The sequence below is a fragment of the Canis aureus genome, chromosome 12, assembly GCF_053574225.1.
Source record: "Canis aureus isolate CA01 chromosome 12, VMU_Caureus_v.1.0, whole genome shotgun sequence".
Classification (NCBI taxonomy): domain Eukaryota; kingdom Metazoa; phylum Chordata; class Mammalia; order Carnivora; family Canidae; genus Canis; species Canis aureus.
In genome coordinates this window covers 44,444,195-44,462,258 of record NC_135622.1, presented here as the reverse complement: position 1 = coordinate 44,462,258, position 18,064 = coordinate 44,444,195, and the positions used below count along the sequence as shown (strand labels likewise).

Genomic DNA, 18,064 nt, shown 5'->3' with positions numbered 1-18,064 from the left:
ATTTTTTGTGATTCCCTTCCCTAATGAACAACCTCTAGGCTCCTGCGTGCAGGAAAAAAGGGAGAGAGAGCAGAGAGGGCAGAGACAGGCCCATCCATCCACAGAGGGTTCTGCTCCGTTCTACCCGCGGAGATGCCCTCCCACCCTTACTGCTAGGAGCGCCCCCTTCCTGGAGACCACCTGCAGGGCCCGGCTCCTCCGGCCGCCAATGGGAGGCGAGGGCCCGCCCAGGTGGCCGCGTCAGCCAATCGCAGGAGAGCCCGCTGGGGCGCGGCCCGCGGAGGGGCGGGGTTTGGTCTCCGTCAGGTGCTGAGGGATGGCCCGGGCGGCCGGGGCTGGGGCGCGCGTCCCTACCTTGTCTCTGCGGCTCCTCCTTGTGGGTCCGGTTCTTGCCGAGCTTCATGGCAGAGAACACACTTCTCCCGGCTCTGCGAGGCGGGCCGCCGGAAGACACACGCACACAGGACAGCAAAACCCGAGAAAGAACACGTGAGAGAGAGAGCTTCGTGCTCCAGCCCTCACGTGCTGGTCCCGAGATAGGGTGGGGGCCAGACTTTCTCAAGCGCGAGCCAGGAGGGGGAATTAGGGCAGAGGACCCCCCCCCCCCCCCCAATGCCTTCACACCGCCGAGGAGCAGCCCAGGGCCCAGCGATCAGAGAAGGTGACCTTCGGCTGCAAAGAAAGGTTTTAAGTGGAGCCCTCCCGGGTCCTGGGCCCATCTCAGCGCCCTCAGCCTGGTCTCAGAGCTCTGAGCGCCAAGGTGCCTCCGAGCTCATCCTCCCCAGTGGGTTGGAAAGAAAGCCAGGTGACCGGAGACAAAGCGTCAGGACAGACGGACAGGAACAGGGGCAGAGGGGCAGAGGCCAAGCAGGAGGTGTGGTGGAAACTAGCGGCTCGGTTCTCAAACGGCCCTGGTGCTCAAAGCCTGCCTTGTCTTTCCCAACCTCTCCATGCCCTAGGGTTCTCCTGGGTCCCTGTGAAAGGGAGGAGATGGGCACGTTCCCATTCATCTTTGGTGCTGGCTTCCACCCCTTCTGTCTGTCCCCGCTCACTGTGGAATCCCTCTTTCAACCAACCCCCAGGAACATATGGCAGACTCCATAGTTCCTACCTCTTTCTCTGGCTTGGAGTGGCCTTGTGCCCCAGGTGAAGGGCCTTGCAGTCAGGGGGGCAGAGGGAAGGGGGCAGGGGCCGTCAGTGTCCCTTCAGTGATGTCCCTGCAGCCGAGCCCGAGGTCCCTGGTGCCAGGAGGGACCCGGAGTAGGACCAGCAGGGGGTAAAGTGCAATATTCCATTACCCCATTAATATTGCATGAGCAGGATACCTGACTCCTTCCTCTTCCCATTCTCCCTCCTCCTGGGTGTAGCCCTGTAGGCTCAGGTGGGGCGAGATGGAGGTTCCAACTCTGAGCTCACCTACAGCAGAGCCCACCCACCTTTGGGTCATGCATCTCCCTGTGGAAGCTTGACTATGGTTCCCAAGACCCCCTGATCTTTATGCCGGGTAATGTGAGGTTGGGCAAAACCTTTCTGTCCTTGTAGGGATGGCCTAAAAACTTCAAGCCCCTCTACTCGAGGTTGGGGACCAATCTTACTCCCCCAAATCTGGCCCTACCCCAACCCCAGGACTTTCTTAAATCTTTGCTGTTTTTTTTTTTTTTCTCCCAGGCAAGATATGGAAGGCTGTGAGTCTGCATCCCAGTGAAAGAACAACCAAGAACCCTTCCGTGTGCACCACTTTTCAAAGTTTAGAAAACACCAGTGTATTCATGGTTTCCTAAAAAGTCATGAGGTGGGTGAAGAAAGGCTGGGGTAACACTAATGTGTCCGCACTAGCCAGCATCATGCTGTCTGGAATATAACAATGGAAGAGAGGGGAAGTTTCTCCCCTTCTAATGGAGGGAGGTATATACATATGTGCCAACAAGAGATGACATACTTTTTCTTGAGCACCTACTATGAGCCAGAGACTTTTCCAGATGTTTGCTCATTTCCTCTTCATAACAATCCTGGGAGGGACATACGCTTTTCTTCATTCAACCCAAAGAAAGACTCACAGGCTCCAAGCACTAGGGCTGAAGCGCAGAGCCCCCACCTCCTCGGCTGGCGACTACTATACCCTTAGTGCTCTGGGCTTGCACTCCTCCATCGGGGTACATCCCATCGTAACCATTTGGAACTCTGGTGAAAAGTCTCCAGGGCCTGCACTTGTGGGTAGAGGTATGGGCCACGTGCCAGCACAGCCTGCAGATGGGGATACCATCTGTGAAGAGTCCCATGGACTGCCCAGGTTTACGTACAGAGAAGGGGCTTGTTCACAGATTTTCTCAGCCTTGATGCATTTTGGAAGAGACTGCCATGAACGTTAATGACTGGTGACAAAACATTGAACAGGTCAGTGACCTCATCAGGAACAATTGAGTGGCTATGAGAACAGACCATCCTGCCTGGCTTATGCTGAGCCACCTGTGGGATGGTTCCTTGCCTGGTGGCCTTAAGGTGGGGTACTGGGACACCTGGGTGGCTTCAGTGGTTGAACATTTGCCTTTGGCTCAGGCCATGATCCTGGGATCGAGTGCCACATCAGGCTCCTACACAGAGCCTGCTTCTCCCTCTGCCTATATCTCTGCCTCCTTCTCTGTGTCTCTCATGAATAAATAAATAAAATCCTAAAAAAAAAAAAAGGGAGCAGGGGTACTGGCAGTACTCTGACCCCTGCCACAGAACATGTGCCTAGTGTAAGCCCTCACTTTGCTTCCTGTCTCAGTGTTTGGGGCTCCATTCTGTCCAGCCTTCCTGCTCTGACTGTCGCTTTCCTGGATTACCTGGGAGTTTCCTGGACGGCTCTGTACTTGACTTGGTACAATTGCTTCTTGAACATTTCTGGGCTGTGCCATCCTTAGAGTCCCCAGGCCCACTCTGTGTGACCTACACAATGCCATCACACACAGCCTGCTCCTCAACCCCCACTCCTCTGGGTTGCTACCCCCACCCCCACCCCCATCCTGTTCCCCTTGCCATAAAGCTCCTGGGAAAGTGCTCTGCGATGGTAGGTCAAAGCACTGTGTTGAGTCAGAAGCAGGCCCTGCCTGAGAAACCAGAGGCTTGGCATCCTGGAACAGGATGTGCTACCTGAGGCCTGGAGGGGGCTCGAGTGGCTAGGAATTGTGGCTTTCTGATGCTGGTCTGAGGACCCACCCAAGTGGAGAAAGTTGCCTGGGGCTTCCCTTGGGGGCACTTACTGCCTTTGAAAGTCACTTTCTTCCCTAAAAGAAACATATTTGGAAGTAAAAATTGATACTTTAAAATCAAAACAAAACAAACTCTACTATCCTGCTATTCTCTACCATAACCTGAAGCCAATCACAGGAGAAACCCAACTTCTCAGACCCTGCATAATTTTAAGCATCTCAAGTGGACAGGTTTACCGATGCTACTCCTATATACTGGAAATGTCTCCAAATGACAATTTATTCCTTCATGAAAAATGCAGAATGTGTAGGGTGAATGTAATTTCCAGAATTCTTACTATTGGCTTTCCACCTGTTTCTGTCTCCTAGACTCGCTCTTAAATCCATCTGGACAGTGTGCAGTAGAGTGTGATGTCGTCGGCTCTCCCTGCCCTTCGGAGTTTTCTGATCGATGACACTTCAGAAGTTCACCAATAGAAGCAGCCTCTCCTGCCTATCACTGCACCACTTCCCAGAAGCAGCATGCCTGCTTCTCTTGGCAAAGGGTAAAGGTGATTTTTGAAATAAATATTAACAGAGGCAGGGATTCTTCAAAGATTATCCACTTGAATTAAAGACTTAGATTTCCAAAATGTGTAATCTATCCATGAGGTTACTGGTGTGCCCGCGTACTGAGTTTTTGTTTTTAAATAAATGCTGCCTTCGGTCTAATTGAGTTCTTCAATGACTAAAGATACAATATGGTGAGAAAGAGACAAAGATAAAAAGCCAGTAATCAACTCAGGGAAAAACTGCTTTGTGACCAAGTTGCTCCTCATTCATCGCTTCAGGAAAGAAAGCCGAAGCAGGAGCTGGGGAGGGGGGCCCTTTGGGCCCTCTGAGGATTTATGGTCACATTTAGGTTTCCCCGTGGCTGGATTTACTGCAGGCAGAATGATATGCACCTACAATGCAGACCATTATTTCCCTCTAGAGAAAAGATTTTAAAGTTAGTTCACTCATTTGTAAACTTTTTCTTTCATTTATGGGTCTGATGATTTCTTTGCTGGTTCCACGGCTCAGATCTAGAAGGATGTCGTGGTTGGGTGATGCACTTGGGGCCCTGCAGGGAGGAGAGCTTGGTATTCAAAATGACTTGGGAACCTTGGCCAAAATAAGCTTAGTGAACCGGGCGTTGGAGTAATTCAGGGCTGTGTCTTCTTCTGGAGGTCGTACTTAGGGGCTGTGCAGACAGTGGGCTGCAGGCCTGGGCTTCCTCACAATCCAGGCTCCTAGGCTCAGGCCTCAGGTAATTTGGAGGAACCCCTGCCTGAGCGAAACAGGGTCTCTGGCTCTCTGCTTGCTTAAACAGCCACATTTTCAAACCTTGGGGGCATGTGCCACCAGTACCCCTTGGTGGGTTTATTTCTTTTTTTTCCCCTCATGTCCCAAGTACCACTAATTTCATAATCACAGGCTGTAGAGTTGTTTCTCACAGTGTATTGAGGTTTAGCTAGTTTCAAATATCTTCCTCTACCTGGGCAGGACAGGTCGATACTTCCTATAAGAACCTGTCTCCTGATTGGCCTATTTACCCATGCGCCCTGGGGAAAGCAGGAAGCTAGGAGGCCCTTGGGTCCTGAGGCTCACAGTTCACCAGGGAGCTGACTCCTCGGCCCTCCCCTGTGGCCAACCCCTCACAAGACTCAAGTAAACAGCATCATGGGAACAGAGCGCCACCTCCCCAGGCCAGCCTCTCCCAGCATCTCACGCACCCACAGGGAGCACGAGTCCTTTCATGGCTGGCTCTTTCAGTTCTTCCTACTGCGACTTGCACATACTTCCACTTAGTTCTCCTTGGTGGAGCTCCAGCCTAGCCAGCCTGGCCACATAATACCCTTTCAGAGATTCAAAATTGTTTTTATGGTTTTTCTTCCCCAGGCAGAGGAGTTTCAATTCCTTTATTTTTTTTTTATTTTTTTATTTTTTTTTTATTTATGATAGTCACAGAGAGAGAGAGAGAGAGGCAGAGACACAGACAGAGGGAGAAACAGGCTCCATGCACTGGGAGCCCGACGCGGGATTCGATCCTGGGTCTCCAGGATCGCGCCCTGGGCCAAAGGCAGGCGCTAAACCACTGCGCCACCCGGGGATCCCTTCAATTCCTTTATAATCTCTTTTTAGAAATCTCATTTTCCTCCCTTTTCAATCCTCTGACTGCTCTACACATTTAAATAAGAATAAAAAAATGCCAGGTGACTTTATTCCAGGAGTTAACTGGAGATGACAAGAGATTCGGATCAGGGAGCACTCGGGAACCAGTCGAATGGCTGGGGGTCTGGCCTCCGGCAGCCTGGGGAGCTGGCAGCCTGGGGAGTTGGCAGCCGGAAGTGCCGTAGAGCCTCACCACTCTGTCAGAGCCTGGGGGAGGGGCAGGTGGTCCACACTCCTAAGGAGGCCTTTGACAGCTAAGCGGCCAAGCAGGAATCTGACCCCTGGAAACCTCTCCCTAAGAGGGACTCCCAGTCCAGCACCTGCCATCATCTCTCACTCACATACCCCTGGATTCAGCAATCGGGCTCCCACTCCAAGCCTGGCACCTGCTCTGCCTCAGGCCTTCCCTCGCTCAGAGCCTTGACTCTTCGGGTGGTGGGGCCTGAACTTTCCCCACGCGGTGCCATCGCTTTTGTGCTTTTGCTTGTGTGTCACAAGTGGAGTTGGAACTCAGTATGTTTTTGTTAAGGCAATGGACAACAATGGTGAGTTCTCTGGGGTTTTAAAGCAAGCAGAGATCTCAAGCCCATACCTGTGCTGACCACCTCAGACCCCTGTTGGCACAATCCTGGTGTCCCCATGATGTCCTCATGTCAACTGGTTTTTTAGCTTATTGGCACCACAGTCTGGGGCAAATCTTTTAACATCTCTGAAGCTCAGTTTCCCTGTCTGGAAAATAAAGACCACACGCTTGGCTTTTCAGCTTACGTCAGTGTGTTCGGAGAGTTAAATTGAATTTAGAGTACAGTCAAGTGCTCTAAACTCCCTGGGTCTATTGTAAACTCTGGGTCAGAAGCTAGATTCCCTGTGTTGTCATTCTAGCTCTGATCCTATTCTGGGGCAAGTTACTTCCCCTCTCTGGGACGTAGATTTGTCATCTCTAAGAAAGGGCTTTGGCCCAGAGGCCCCCTCCAGCTTGTCAGCTCTGACTGCTACCATTCCTATGGATTCCCCATAATGCTAGAGAGTTCTTGAGATGGCATGTGCTTCTGGGGGACTCTGTGAGACCTACTCATCAACCCCAGGCCATGAGGTTTTCCAAGCTCCTGTGGCCAGCTCCTCTCATCTGGGGTTTCCACCTCTCTCCTCTCCCTCTGATCTCTCCCTCTCACAGGAAGCCTTTTCGGGGTTGGAGATGGTGAGGACAAACAGAAGGTGCTCATCTGCTCATCTCCCCTTAGCTTTCTGGGCCTTCATGCTCCAGCCACCCCTATGGCCACTCCAGGCCCAGAGTCTGTCCTCCTTGGGCCTCCAGGCCTGTGTATCCACCTGCCCAGCCCTGCCTTGACTCTTAGGGGGAAGTGGCCAGTGGCTTCTTGAGCCTCCCTTACTCCTCTGCCTAGAGTCATACCCTCCCTCAGAGGGAAGCCTAAGGGCCTGGTCCATGGGTACAGAGCTGGATAGGGGAGTGGAAGAAGAGTCAAGACACTGAAAAGAGGCAGGAGGGAGTGGAAACAGCAGGCCCAGACACCTGCCCACCCCCCGCTCCCACCCCCTCCCTCCCTGGCCCTCACCCCCCCATGGCCAGATGGACAGACCGCCCTCGCTCTGCCATCCCCCAGGGCTGGCTCCACCAGGATAGCCCACACCTAAGCCCTCTGAGACAGGCCATCCCGACATCCGCACCCTGTGGTGAGAAGCATTTGGGCCCCACGGGCTCCGCCCTGGCCTGGGACACCTACTTGTGCTCGCCATCTTTGCCTCCCTTGGTCTTCTCTCTGCCTTTGCTGAGTAGGGGGGAGGAGAAATGAGGAGACAAGGGGATGTGAGTGAGGAGGGTGTGGACTAGAGACACTTGCAGACTTAGCCCCTGGCCCTGCAGACCCCCACTCCCCAGGGGCCTCCTTGACCCAGGGACCCCTCACCCCACAGCTTCTCACTTCAGCTTAAGACTGTAGGGCAAGGATCAGACAGTCCCAGGCTCTGCCCTGGTCACAGGAGCAGGGCTGGGTGGCCACTCGCCCAACGCCAAGCCCAGGAAAGCCTAGAGCCTTGATCAGGGAGGAGGCCTCAGGGATCAGCTGCTCTCTTTCATTTCCAGGCAAGGGTCTGGTGATTTCTTTTTTTTTTTTAATTTTTATTTATTTATGATAGTCACACACACACACACACACAGAGAGAGAGAGAGAGAGAGAGAGAGGCAGAGACACAGGCAGAGGGAGAAGCAGGCTCCATGCACTGGGAGCCTGACGTGGGACTCGATCCCGGGTCTCCAGGATCGCGCCCTGGGCCAAAGGCAGGCGCTAAACCGCTGCGCCACCCAGGGATCCCCCGGGTCTGGTGATTTCTAATGTGGGTCTCAGATGCCTCAGGGAAAGCAAGGTTCTAGGAGTCTGGCCACCCTCTAGGCCTGGGCCACCCTGCTCCTCCCCACCTCCTTCCTCCTCTCATCTCCTCCCAACAGAATGGGCCGCTCCCAGGCTCTGGGGGCCTCTGAGAGGAAAGGTAGGCTGGGCAGATTCTGGGCACGTGGCAGTAAGAGAGCTACCACTCTGGGGCTCAGAGCAGGGTAAGCCTCTTTAGGGAGGCTTTCAGAAAACCCTTCTGGAATGTTCTCTCAATGCTTCCCTGATGCTGTGGCAGAGAGAATGAAGAAAAGAAAGCAGATAGCAGTTAGTGATATTACCTCTCCTTATTCTATACTGGCCCAGGCCTTGCCCACATAGACATGACTCTGTGCCCTGACAGCTCAGAACCTGAAGGCCTAGATAGATCACAGCTGAAGTGCAGCTTTGGCCAGTTATCTTTTCCATTAGGCAAGCTGGTCAGTTTGTAATTCTTTTCAAAGTAATCAACGTCAGCCAGGTCTCTGCCTGCTGAAATCCGCTGAGACCACTGATCAGAGAACAGTGCACTGCAGAGAAGGGGAGGCTGTCTCAGCAGGCCCGCAGTGGCCCCAGGCCTGGCTGGTCTTGGGGGCAGGTAGGCCAGGCACGGCCATGGGCCTGCACTGGGACCCACTGAGAGCTGATGGGGTGTGCTCCAGTGGAGCAGGAGCTCCAATGAGCTTTTGAGAATGAGGGCTGAACAGATTTACTGCCCCCCGCCCGCCACAATAACCCAAACAGGGCTACCTTTCTCTGAATTTTGGATCCAAGTTTTCAGGGAGTTTGCTTGTTTATTATTTTAAAAGCCCTCTGTAACCCTGAAAAGTTTGAAAAATATTGCAATAGAGGAACCAGAAGGGGAACTGTATCATCTAGGATTGGCAAAGGATGGAACAGGAAGGGGGAACTTATATACCTGAACAATAAAAACATGATGTTTTTTTCTCTCTCCCTTTCGGTTTTGCTCTGAAATCTCAGCGAAGCATCAGGCTGGCTCAGTGGGGGGTCTGCTCAGGCAGAGAGGAGGCCAAGGCACAGCATGACCTGCACTCAGAGCCCAGTGCACACTGTCTACGACATGCCCACCACACCCCTCCTCACATGCTCTAGGCCTCTGGGCCTACAAAAGGGCTGCACATAGACCCACACTCTGAGTGTAGAAATGGAGAAGGGAAAAGGACAGTTTTTCTGTGAAAAAATACTGCTACCACTACTACTAGGATACAACCAACATTAATAATAAACCTTTGAGGTTCTGTGGTCAGCCTGCCCTCAGTCACTCCGCCATGAGCAATAGGGGTAGGATGTGAACTGGCCTCTGTCCCTGTTGCTAGGGGACCTCTCAGTGAAGCCCTGAATGGATCTGACTTTCTTCCTAGAGTCTACATTGTGGTTTTACTGTCCCACCCTGGCCAGGTAAGTTCTATTCCCCAGCCAGCATTCTCTTTCTCTGGGGCTTGGTTTCACTCCACTTCTTCCTCACACCCCCATTCCCATTGCTCTGGGTGTGCCACTGAAAGTGTCACAGGGTAGGAGATTCAATATGGTGGCCTGCTGGGGAACTCCAGGGTTTGCTGGGACCCAAGTGCTTCACAGTGCCAGGACTCACACAAACACTTAATCCTGGGTTGGGGATGGAGGGGAGTCCAACCTCAGGTGAAATGGTTAGGTTTGGGAAGAGTCTCTTTAGCACTGCTTCACCACATATCTCAGCATGGCCTTGACCCTGGCTCCTCTGCGCTGCTTGAGAGCTCTGGCCTCTCTGGAGCTCAGCCTGATGAGGGGGATCATCAGGGGAAGGGATCATGGGAACTGGTAAAGCAGAGCTCTGGGGGTGAGGCTGGCTGTGCTGACCCCATACATACCCCAGGACACATACCATGAGGATATCCCTCTGCCCTCTGACCTCAGGCGTAGGAGGGATACCTAGCTTCCATGGATCTCTGCTGGAATAAAAGATGATCCATGAGGAGAACAAGAAAAGTGGTCCCTCCTTGTGCTCCCAAGATGAGACACAGCAGAGAGGAGCCCTACAAGAACCTCTGTCTTCTCAGGTAGGGGGTGTGGGCAGAAGGAGGTGGGGCCATGAAGGGCAGGAGGTCCAGGAAGGTGGAGAAGATGAGAAGAAAGAGTTGCAGAACAGAGGGAATTTGCAAGAAAGCCCCAAGAGGAGCTGCAAGATTAAAGCTGGGGCTCCTTTCTTTCCTTCTGGGATGTGGCTCCTAGAGCTACTGCACCGGATCCCAGAAATCAGTGGTGTGCACAGCTCCCTGGCATCAAACAGAGAGAACCTATGTGCACGTGAGTGTGTGCAAACACCAGGGTGATTGTGAGTGTGTGCATACATGTTCTGGACCAAAGTCTCCTCTCCCTTCAGAGACTGGGGCAGATGTATCCCGACATGCAAGGCCTGCACCCTGATTTTGCGTTTTTGAGAGCAAAGGGCCCACGGGGTTGGTAATTCATTCCTTCTCTGCCACACTGACAGCTGTGGGAGGCGAGGGGACCCCTGTGACCAAGTGAGGCCCCACCCTGGGCCCCGGCTGCTGTGAGGCTCCAGGTGTCAGCAGCATTGTTCACAGAACCCTTGGTATAGGGTGGAGTGGCCAGAGCTGAGGGGGAGCTTAATAGAAGGACTTGGACCCAAAGGCCAGATAGTGTTCAGGGTGGAAGTTGGGGTGAGTGACAAGGAGGCTCTGGAAGACAGACATTGGCTGAGTGCCGACCACATGCCAGGTGCCACAGTGGGCAATACACATGTAGCATCTTATGTGACCTTAACACTCCTGAGGGGCACTAGGGATACCCCTCTTACAGGTGGGGAAGTGGGGAAGTGTGGCTCCAAAGGGCAGATCTGGGATCTGAGCCCTGTTCTGTCCATGGCACTGCATGACCTCCTGGAACATTCCCAGGGTGTGTTACAGAGACCCGGCCACAATCAAGGGCCCCTGGTTTGGGGCAGAGACAAGAGAAGTAGGCCGGGGATGCTCAGAAAGGATGAGACTGACCAGGGCCTGGGATCGATGGAACTGTGGGAGGGAAGGGTTAACAGGCTGGGTTGGGGTTTGGAGGGCATGCTCAGGCAGAGGTGCCAGCACACATTCCCCGAGGTCAACTGGGAGAAATTTCCAGGAAGATACTTAAGGGCTTGAGATAGAGTGCCCTTACGTAAGGGGAGCCTCTATAGAGCCTTTCCTGGGGTGGTGAGGCCAGATGGCTCCCCTGGACCTCCTTGCACCAGCCTCCTCTGTCATCCATGGAAGAGTCCCTGCCAGCCAGGGGCTGAGGCTATTCTCCACCCATTCACTCCACCAGCCCACCACCACCCTCCAGCAAACACCCTACTGAGCCAAGTCAGACAGGCAGAAATGGATTCTCTAACCAGACCCCTATGGGAACAGAGGACCAGGTGAGACACTGCTGTTTGCCAACAATGAGGTTTTCTTGTGGCTGATGATGGACCAGAGGAGAGATGAGAGAGGCGCTTGGTCGACGGAGCACCTTTATCTGCAAAGGGGTGGGCCTTTCAGGAGGGGATGGAGGGCCAGGGGCAGACGCGGGAAGGGAAGACTTCCCTGGGGGCCAGAGGCTAGGCACATTCATCCTTTCCTCTCCCTGCCCCTTTGCTGGCCAAGCCTTTCTGGAGGGCTCTCTGGTCCAGAAGACAGCGGCTTCCACCCACACTCCAGAGTTGACAGGCCTGGCTAGTTGGCACTTATATGATAAGGGTGAGACATAACACTTAGGGCCGTGAGGTCAATCATCAAGTCCTTGTTGCCACCCGCGTGCTTTGACCCATGGAGGCAGCCAGAATGAAGCTGTAGGATAAGCCCAAAGGCTCTAAAACAGCTCCGCCTTCTTCTCACCAGTAAAGGACTCTCCCTGAAGCTTCTCACCTCTTCCCCACACCCAGCCTGCTGGCTTTGTGGCTAGGCCTGGCAAAGACACCAACCCCAAAGGCGCTCTTAGCATCTGGACCAGCAGCCCCTGCGGCAGCCAGGAAACTATGCACATGCTCACACAGCCCCTCCCATACGGGGCGGTGGCATCTGGATGACAAGGGGCTCTGACCACGGTTGTCAGCTTCTCCCAATTCCCTATCCCAGATAAAACCCTTCCTCCTGCTCTGGCTTCCTGCTGCTGCCCTGGGACAGGCCACATGAAGGTCAGGGAGAGGTAGGAAAGCCCAGCAATGGCTGAGGAAGGATGGGAGGAGACCTCTGCAGGTCTGGGGACCAGAGCTCCCCATTTTGCTCTGGTGTATCCACTCGTGCCCCTTCTATCAGCTTCCTGGCCTGTTCTCATAGGATGAGAGAGAAACTGGCTTTGCATCCCCGACTACAGTAGCCAGAGAGGGCAGCCCTCGGCTGTCCAGAGCTCCCAGAGCTGTTTCACCTGGGTGCTACCCATGAGATCCAGTGTCCCTGGGTTCCTCGGGATATCACAGTTAGGGAGGAGCCAGGATGTTCAACCCATTCCTATAACTGGCCCACAGGGGTAGGCGACTCACTCAAAGTCACTCGGCTAGTTAGTGGCAGCTAGGATGGGACTTCACGGGACTCAGCTCCCCTGACTCAGGCCCAGTGCTCCCTTGCCTGTATTGCTGGCCCTCAGGTGGCACTCAGTCTTGTCCCCTGCCGGTGAGCCCAGCTGCACCTCTGACAGTCCCAGCCAAGCTCTTTCCTGTGTGGGAACAGAGGACTGGGACCAGACGTACCCTCTGTGTGGCCCCTGCCTCCCCACTGGGTGCCTGTTCATCCTGTCACCACTTCCAGCCCCCTTCCTGACCGTTTGCATCGTTCAGCTGCCAAGACCCTGTTTGTCACCAGTCCTTGTATGGGGTAGCACTTGGTACCCCAGCTACACCCCGTGCCCCCCATGCTCCTTCTGGCTCTCCTAACAGCAGGGTGGGGAGTGCTTCTCATTATTCCGGGCCCCACTTTACAGGTTAGGAGGGACAGGGGAGAGGGTATGCGACTGGCTAAGGGTCACGAGACTGGTAAGAGGCAGAGCCCGGACTCAGATCTGGGCCTCCTGAGGCCAAATTGCATCTCCTTTCCAGCTAGCTGGCCAGAGTCCAAGGAGGACAGGCTCCCAGCTGGCCTGGGTGATGCCACCCCCTGCTGCTCCCTGCTGGCCTGGAGCCCAAGGTCCCCTGTATTTGCCACACTCCTGGCTCTTTTGACCTTGTTACTATTGCTCTCCACCTGGCTCCCAGGGTCCTAGGCTTATATAGTGTGTGTGTGTGTGTGTGTGTGTGTGTGTGTGTGTGTGGCCGGAGGGGCGTGGCTCAGGTACAAAGAAAAGCATATTTGTCTAATAAAAATTTATCAATTCAATTGCACTGATTTAGAATCTGTTTTTTCAGAGCAGGGACTGAATATACTTTTTTTGGAAAGGGAGATTGGAGGGGGGCGATCACTGGGAGGGGATCCTCTCCTCTAAAACTTTAGATACACCGTTGACTTACCTGCATGTTACACATTGTTTCCAGTGGATTAGGAATCTACAGCCAACATTTTGCTAACCTACAGTCTGTCTCTCTGAGTTCTAATGGTAATACAACTGCATTTTCTTTTGGAAAAAATCATGCCTTCGAGTGAGCTGACCTGGACACAGCTTCCTGACACCCGTGTGTAGCAGGACACTTGCAGGTGTGAGTCCTTAACACTGAGGGGGGCCAGGATATATTTTTCTCAACAGAAGTGAGGCTATGTCCCGACCAGGACTTTGGCTTCACCCTGGCAGGAAAAGGCCTCCGTCTCTTGGGCCTCCACTGGGCTCAGGTGGATGGCAGGCTGCCAGGGGCTGGGCTGGCATGGCTGGGTCTTGGGCGAGAGAGGGTAGGGCCCCCTCCTATCTGCTTTACCCATTCTCTTAGGGCAGGGGGTCTAGCCTCTTCGCCCCAAGTTAGAGTTCACCCTCCCAGAACTCGTCACAGGGTAGCAAGAGGCCTGGACCCTCAGCCTGATCCCCGACACCAGGCCTCCCGAGTGAGCCCTGGGATCGGGGGATAAGCATGGGGGGCCCTGTAGAAACACCTTCTTGCCTCTTGTGTCTCTCCAGAAACTCAGCCCTGGACTCTGAGCCCAGTCAGGCCCGGAGGGGCCTTTGAGAGGGACCAGGCATCTTCCCCGTGTCTTGGGGGGTGGTGGGTGGCCAGAGAGCCTGGGCTGTTGTTACCTCCGGAAGCTCTTCTCGCCTGGAGTCCGGGAGCTGGGGCGGGAGCCAGGGAGCAGCCCATCTGTCTCCTGGCTGTCCTTCTCTTCTTCATGGAGGGATTCGTCTCCCAGGAAGTCCCCATCATCCCAGGACCCCACTGTGCCGTCTGTGGCCTGATACCGCACCTCTACGCACAGGCTGGTCTGGAGGGAGAGGGGTGGGTGGTGAGCAGGGGAACAGAGACAGCAATAATGTGCACACTCCGCTGCTTTGTGATGTTTATTTACAAAGTGCTTTCGCTTCCTTCACTGGCTGGAGGAACACAAGCTGGGTGTTAATCCTCCCCACACCTCCATTTTGCAGATAGGGAAACCGATGCCTCGGAAAGATTGAGATGCACAGGCTCAGTCAATTTTAATGGTCCTCCTGCACTTGATTCTGCTCCTCCCCGGTGCCCAAGGTGAGGAGCCCACCCCTGGACAGCTGAGCCTAGACTGTGGTGGGCTCTCTGAGGGCACCGTACACATAATCAAGAATGTCATTCAGTGGTCCCAGGGCAGAGGTCACCCGCTCATCCTCAGAAGCGGGGCTGACCTCCCTGCACTCCTGATGCTGGTGATGTGATGTGAGCTGAGCCTTCAGAGGAGGGCCAGAGATCTCCAGGGGCGTAGGGCCAGCACTCCGTCCTGCTCAGCTGACACCTGCTGTCCTACTCTAGAGACTTGGGGGTCACCCTGGGCTTTTCTCTGGGGAAAGTGGAGCACCAAACCTGGGCCCAGGTGGTGCATCTGGTTGGGCTCCTTGCTCTGGGTCCTCGGAGCCACTTACTTCCTTTTAGCTCTAGTTTCTCCCCAGTGCACAGGGAAGACTTATTTTAGTCCTTTCCTCAGCCTGTGTGGGTGTCGGGATGTCTCCCAGATGCACTTGCCCTTCCTCACAGGTTGGGGGTTGACTTGCCCCTGCGACCCACACAGGCAGCCTTCGCTTGGCACACAGGCTTCCCCCTGCCCAGGCTTAGATTCCCTGGGGAAGGAAAAGGTACATGGATTTCCTGAAGCCTCACTATGCTAGACATTTTACTGTAAACTCATTTGATCTTCTCAGCACTTCAACTCATTCTACCTAACATATCAGAGAGGGTAATTTACTTGCTCAGAGTCACACAGCTAGGACGTGCTCGTGCTGGGATTTGAGCCCAGTCGGGCTGACTCCAAGCCTCATGTCCTTCGCACTGACTCAATGGGGCCCTTTTGATGTGACCAGGTATGTTGTGGCAGAAAAATAGTGGCCTGGAATTGGAAGCCCTGGGTCTCATCCAGTGTTGGCTCTGCTGTTGACCAGCTGTCTGACCTTGACTACATTTATTTTTCAGCCAGGATTTCCCAGGGTTCCCATCCACAAAATGGGTAGCAGAGGTAGGTGCTAGGATAGGGTGTAACAACAGGAATAGAAAACAAGGTTCTTGCCCTTGCTGAATGCCTAGTCTTAGAGAGGCTCCAGGACAGGCATGCAGAGTGAAGATCATGCCTGGTGTGGCCGGCAGGGCTCAGGCTGGCCTTCAGATGCTGTCCCCCCTCGGGACAGCAGAGCCTACCATCATCAAGGGCTCTGGCCACAGCCCCCAGGCTGAGGAGCTCCAGCCATCTGACCTGGGTCTCCTCTTGCCTCACCTCACCACCCATTAGGAGCATCCCCCAGCCCACCTTATGTGTGAGAGGAGGCAGGTGAAGCAGGCCTCCAGGGGACCCCATAAAGGGCAAGTCCAGGGACTCTCTGGGACAGACCCACCTTGATGATAGCATTGTTGTCATCAATCAGTGTGTCGGACACCTCCACGTGGTTCTCCTCCACCACCTTCTGCAGCACCATGCGGAAGGTCCCGATTAGCCTGTGGATGGCAGAGGGGGCATGGCAGCTTCACACAAAGAGGCCAGAATAAGGAGCTGACATCCCACGAGGCTGTGACCAGCTGGAGAGTAGGCTGGGGGGCTGGAGGGCTTGCTTAGGTCCCAGGAGAGGGTGGCCCCAGAGCCAGGGCTGGTGTTCAGGGCCCGGGCAGCATGTCTAGGAGGGAATGTGACCCCCAACAAGCATGAATGGTTGTATGTTGTGAGACCCATTTCCCTGGGAGAGTTCGTGGGCAGTTAACAGCCTTGGGGGATGTCTCCAGATGGGGGCTCAGTCCCCCCTGGCTTGTGGTCCTTGGGCATGTGGAATTGGGGTTCAGCTGAGCTCCTGCCCAGATGCCTAGTGTGGAGGTCGTTGGAGAAGGACCGGAAGCTCCTGGACACATGAACAGCTTCTGTCCCTTCCACCTCTCTAACCACAACTGAGGGCTCTACCCACCACCGACACCACTGGCTCACTGGTCCCCTGTTTGTCTGCTATGCCCACACCTGCATTCTGCAAGCCCACTGAGGGCAAAGGCCCATCTGGTTGTGGAAACCCCACATATCCCACCTGACAGCAGAGGAGGGGAGCACAGTGCTATGAAGAGCACAGCCCTGCAGTTGGAGGCTGGCCTCTGACACCAGCAAGTTACCTGCTTCCCTGACAACTCAGGCTCTCTCAGTCTGGATTCTCCTAAAATGAGCCAATAATCCCCACTTCCCCAGATTGTTTAGAGAGCTGAGACCCTCAGAGCATCTCGCACACAGTCAGCACTGCCGGAGCGGTCTGGTTGGTATTGAGGGGTGTCGCTCTACTGTGAGCCTCTCCAGAGCAGAGTGAGGGGGCCGGGGTGGTGGTGGCTATTTTTCCTACTTCCAGCCTCGATTTGATATTTCCAGCACACAGGACATCTCAGTATCTGCTGGCTGAGTTAATGAACAACAGTGGGTGCCTAATAAATGCTGACTGAGTTGACTCGAACCCCATTTCACCCTACGGTTTGAAGGTTATTGCTCTGGGAGAGAACAGGGCACTCAGAGAGATGTTCTCCCATGGTGATTCCACATGGGATAGATTAAAACGTACGCATTGTCTTGGGCTGAAGAGGCAGAGACCGAGGGGGCACCCACAGTGTGTGAGAGCAGGGGGCACCTAGACATCACCTGCGGCTGCCCTTGATTTACAGGGGAGGAAGGGGAGCCCGAGAAAATGGGAAGGGACACATCCCAGTGAGATGAGGCATCCGGTGAATTCTGACTTTAATGGACATGTCTGATGTCTACACCTTCCTGAGGAACACAGAAGGTGAACACTGTTTTTTTTAAAAAAAGGCCCCCCACTCCTAACTCTGGGAAACAAACAAAGGGTTGTGGAAGGGGAGGAGGTGGGTAGGGGGATGGGATAACTGGGCAATGGGCACTAAGGAGGGTACCTGATGGGATGAGCACTGTGTGTTCTATTATATGTTGGCAAATTGAATTTAAATTAAAATAAATGGGAGATCCCTGGGTGGCTCAGCAGTTTGGCCCCTGCCTTTGGCCCAGGGCGTGATCCTGGAGTCCTGGGATCGAGTCCCACGTCGGGCTCCCGGCATGGAGCCTGCTTCTCCCTCTGCCTGTGTCTCTGCCTCTCTCTCTCTCTCTCTCTCTGTCTATCATGAATAAATAAATAAATAAATATTTAAAAAAATTAAAATAAATGAATAAAACAAACAACCAAAAAAGTAAAAGTAAAAAAAGAACTATAAGAAATAAATGTGGTTTATAAGTTACCTAGCCTAAAAAGTAAAAATATAAATTTTAATTTATTACCATCTGGTAGGTGAGAAATGGCTTTTTATGTACATAGAATGTGAAATGGTTTTGCTAGAAGTATGCTCCTTTGGGGTGTCTGGGTGGTGCGGTCAGTTGAGTGGCTAACTTGTGGTTTTGGCTTGGGCTGTGATCTCGGAGTTGTGGGATCCAGCCCTGCATTGGAGTCTGCTTGGGATTCTCTTTCTCTCTCCCTCTGCCCCTCCCCACTATGCTTTCTCTCTCTAATAAATAAATAAATCTTGAGGGGAAAAAAAAGGCCTCCCATCTGTGTGAGGGGAGGAAGTGGTGGGAGCAGCCAGAGAGGACAAATAGGAAATGCTTCCCTCTGAAGCTCAGGGCCCTATCCACCAGCTGCCCTGCCTCCTCGAGGGCAAAACGCTCCACGCCATTCCTCCACTGGAAAGCCCGACTCTGCTTCTGGGTGCTT

General features: G+C 53.8%; 1 protein-coding gene and 1 long non-coding RNA gene across 10 annotated transcripts in view; one reads left to right on the top strand and one right to left on the bottom strand.

The window, feature by feature from the left end:
* The window catches only part of OTOF (otoferlin), a 99,604-nt gene that overhangs the window by 41,299 nt on the left and 40,241 nt on the right, over nt 1–18,064 (bottom strand). For 5 of the 9 annotated variants that reach the window (XM_077843809.1, XM_077843812.1, XM_077843813.1 and 2 more), the window contains 4 exons: nt 15,722–15,821; nt 13,955–14,136; nt 7,127–7,171; nt 355–428 (listed from right to left, as the gene is read on the bottom strand). In XM_077843809.1, the coding sequence (XP_077699935.1) occupies nt 355–428; nt 7,127–7,171; nt 13,955–14,136; nt 15,722–15,821 (401 nt within the window). The remainder of the gene's footprint in view (nt 1–354; nt 429–7,126; nt 7,172–13,954; nt 14,137–15,721; nt 15,822–18,064) is intronic. The other 4 variants (XM_077843810.1, XM_077843814.1, XM_077843817.1 and 1 more) reach the window with 1 other exon arrangement.
* LOC144281092 (uncharacterized) lies at nt 339–3,892 on the top strand. The gene is made up of 3 exons (XR_013349545.1): nt 339–489; nt 1,669–1,792; nt 3,561–3,892. It is a non-coding gene; the product is annotated as an uncharacterized LOC144281092 (long non-coding RNA).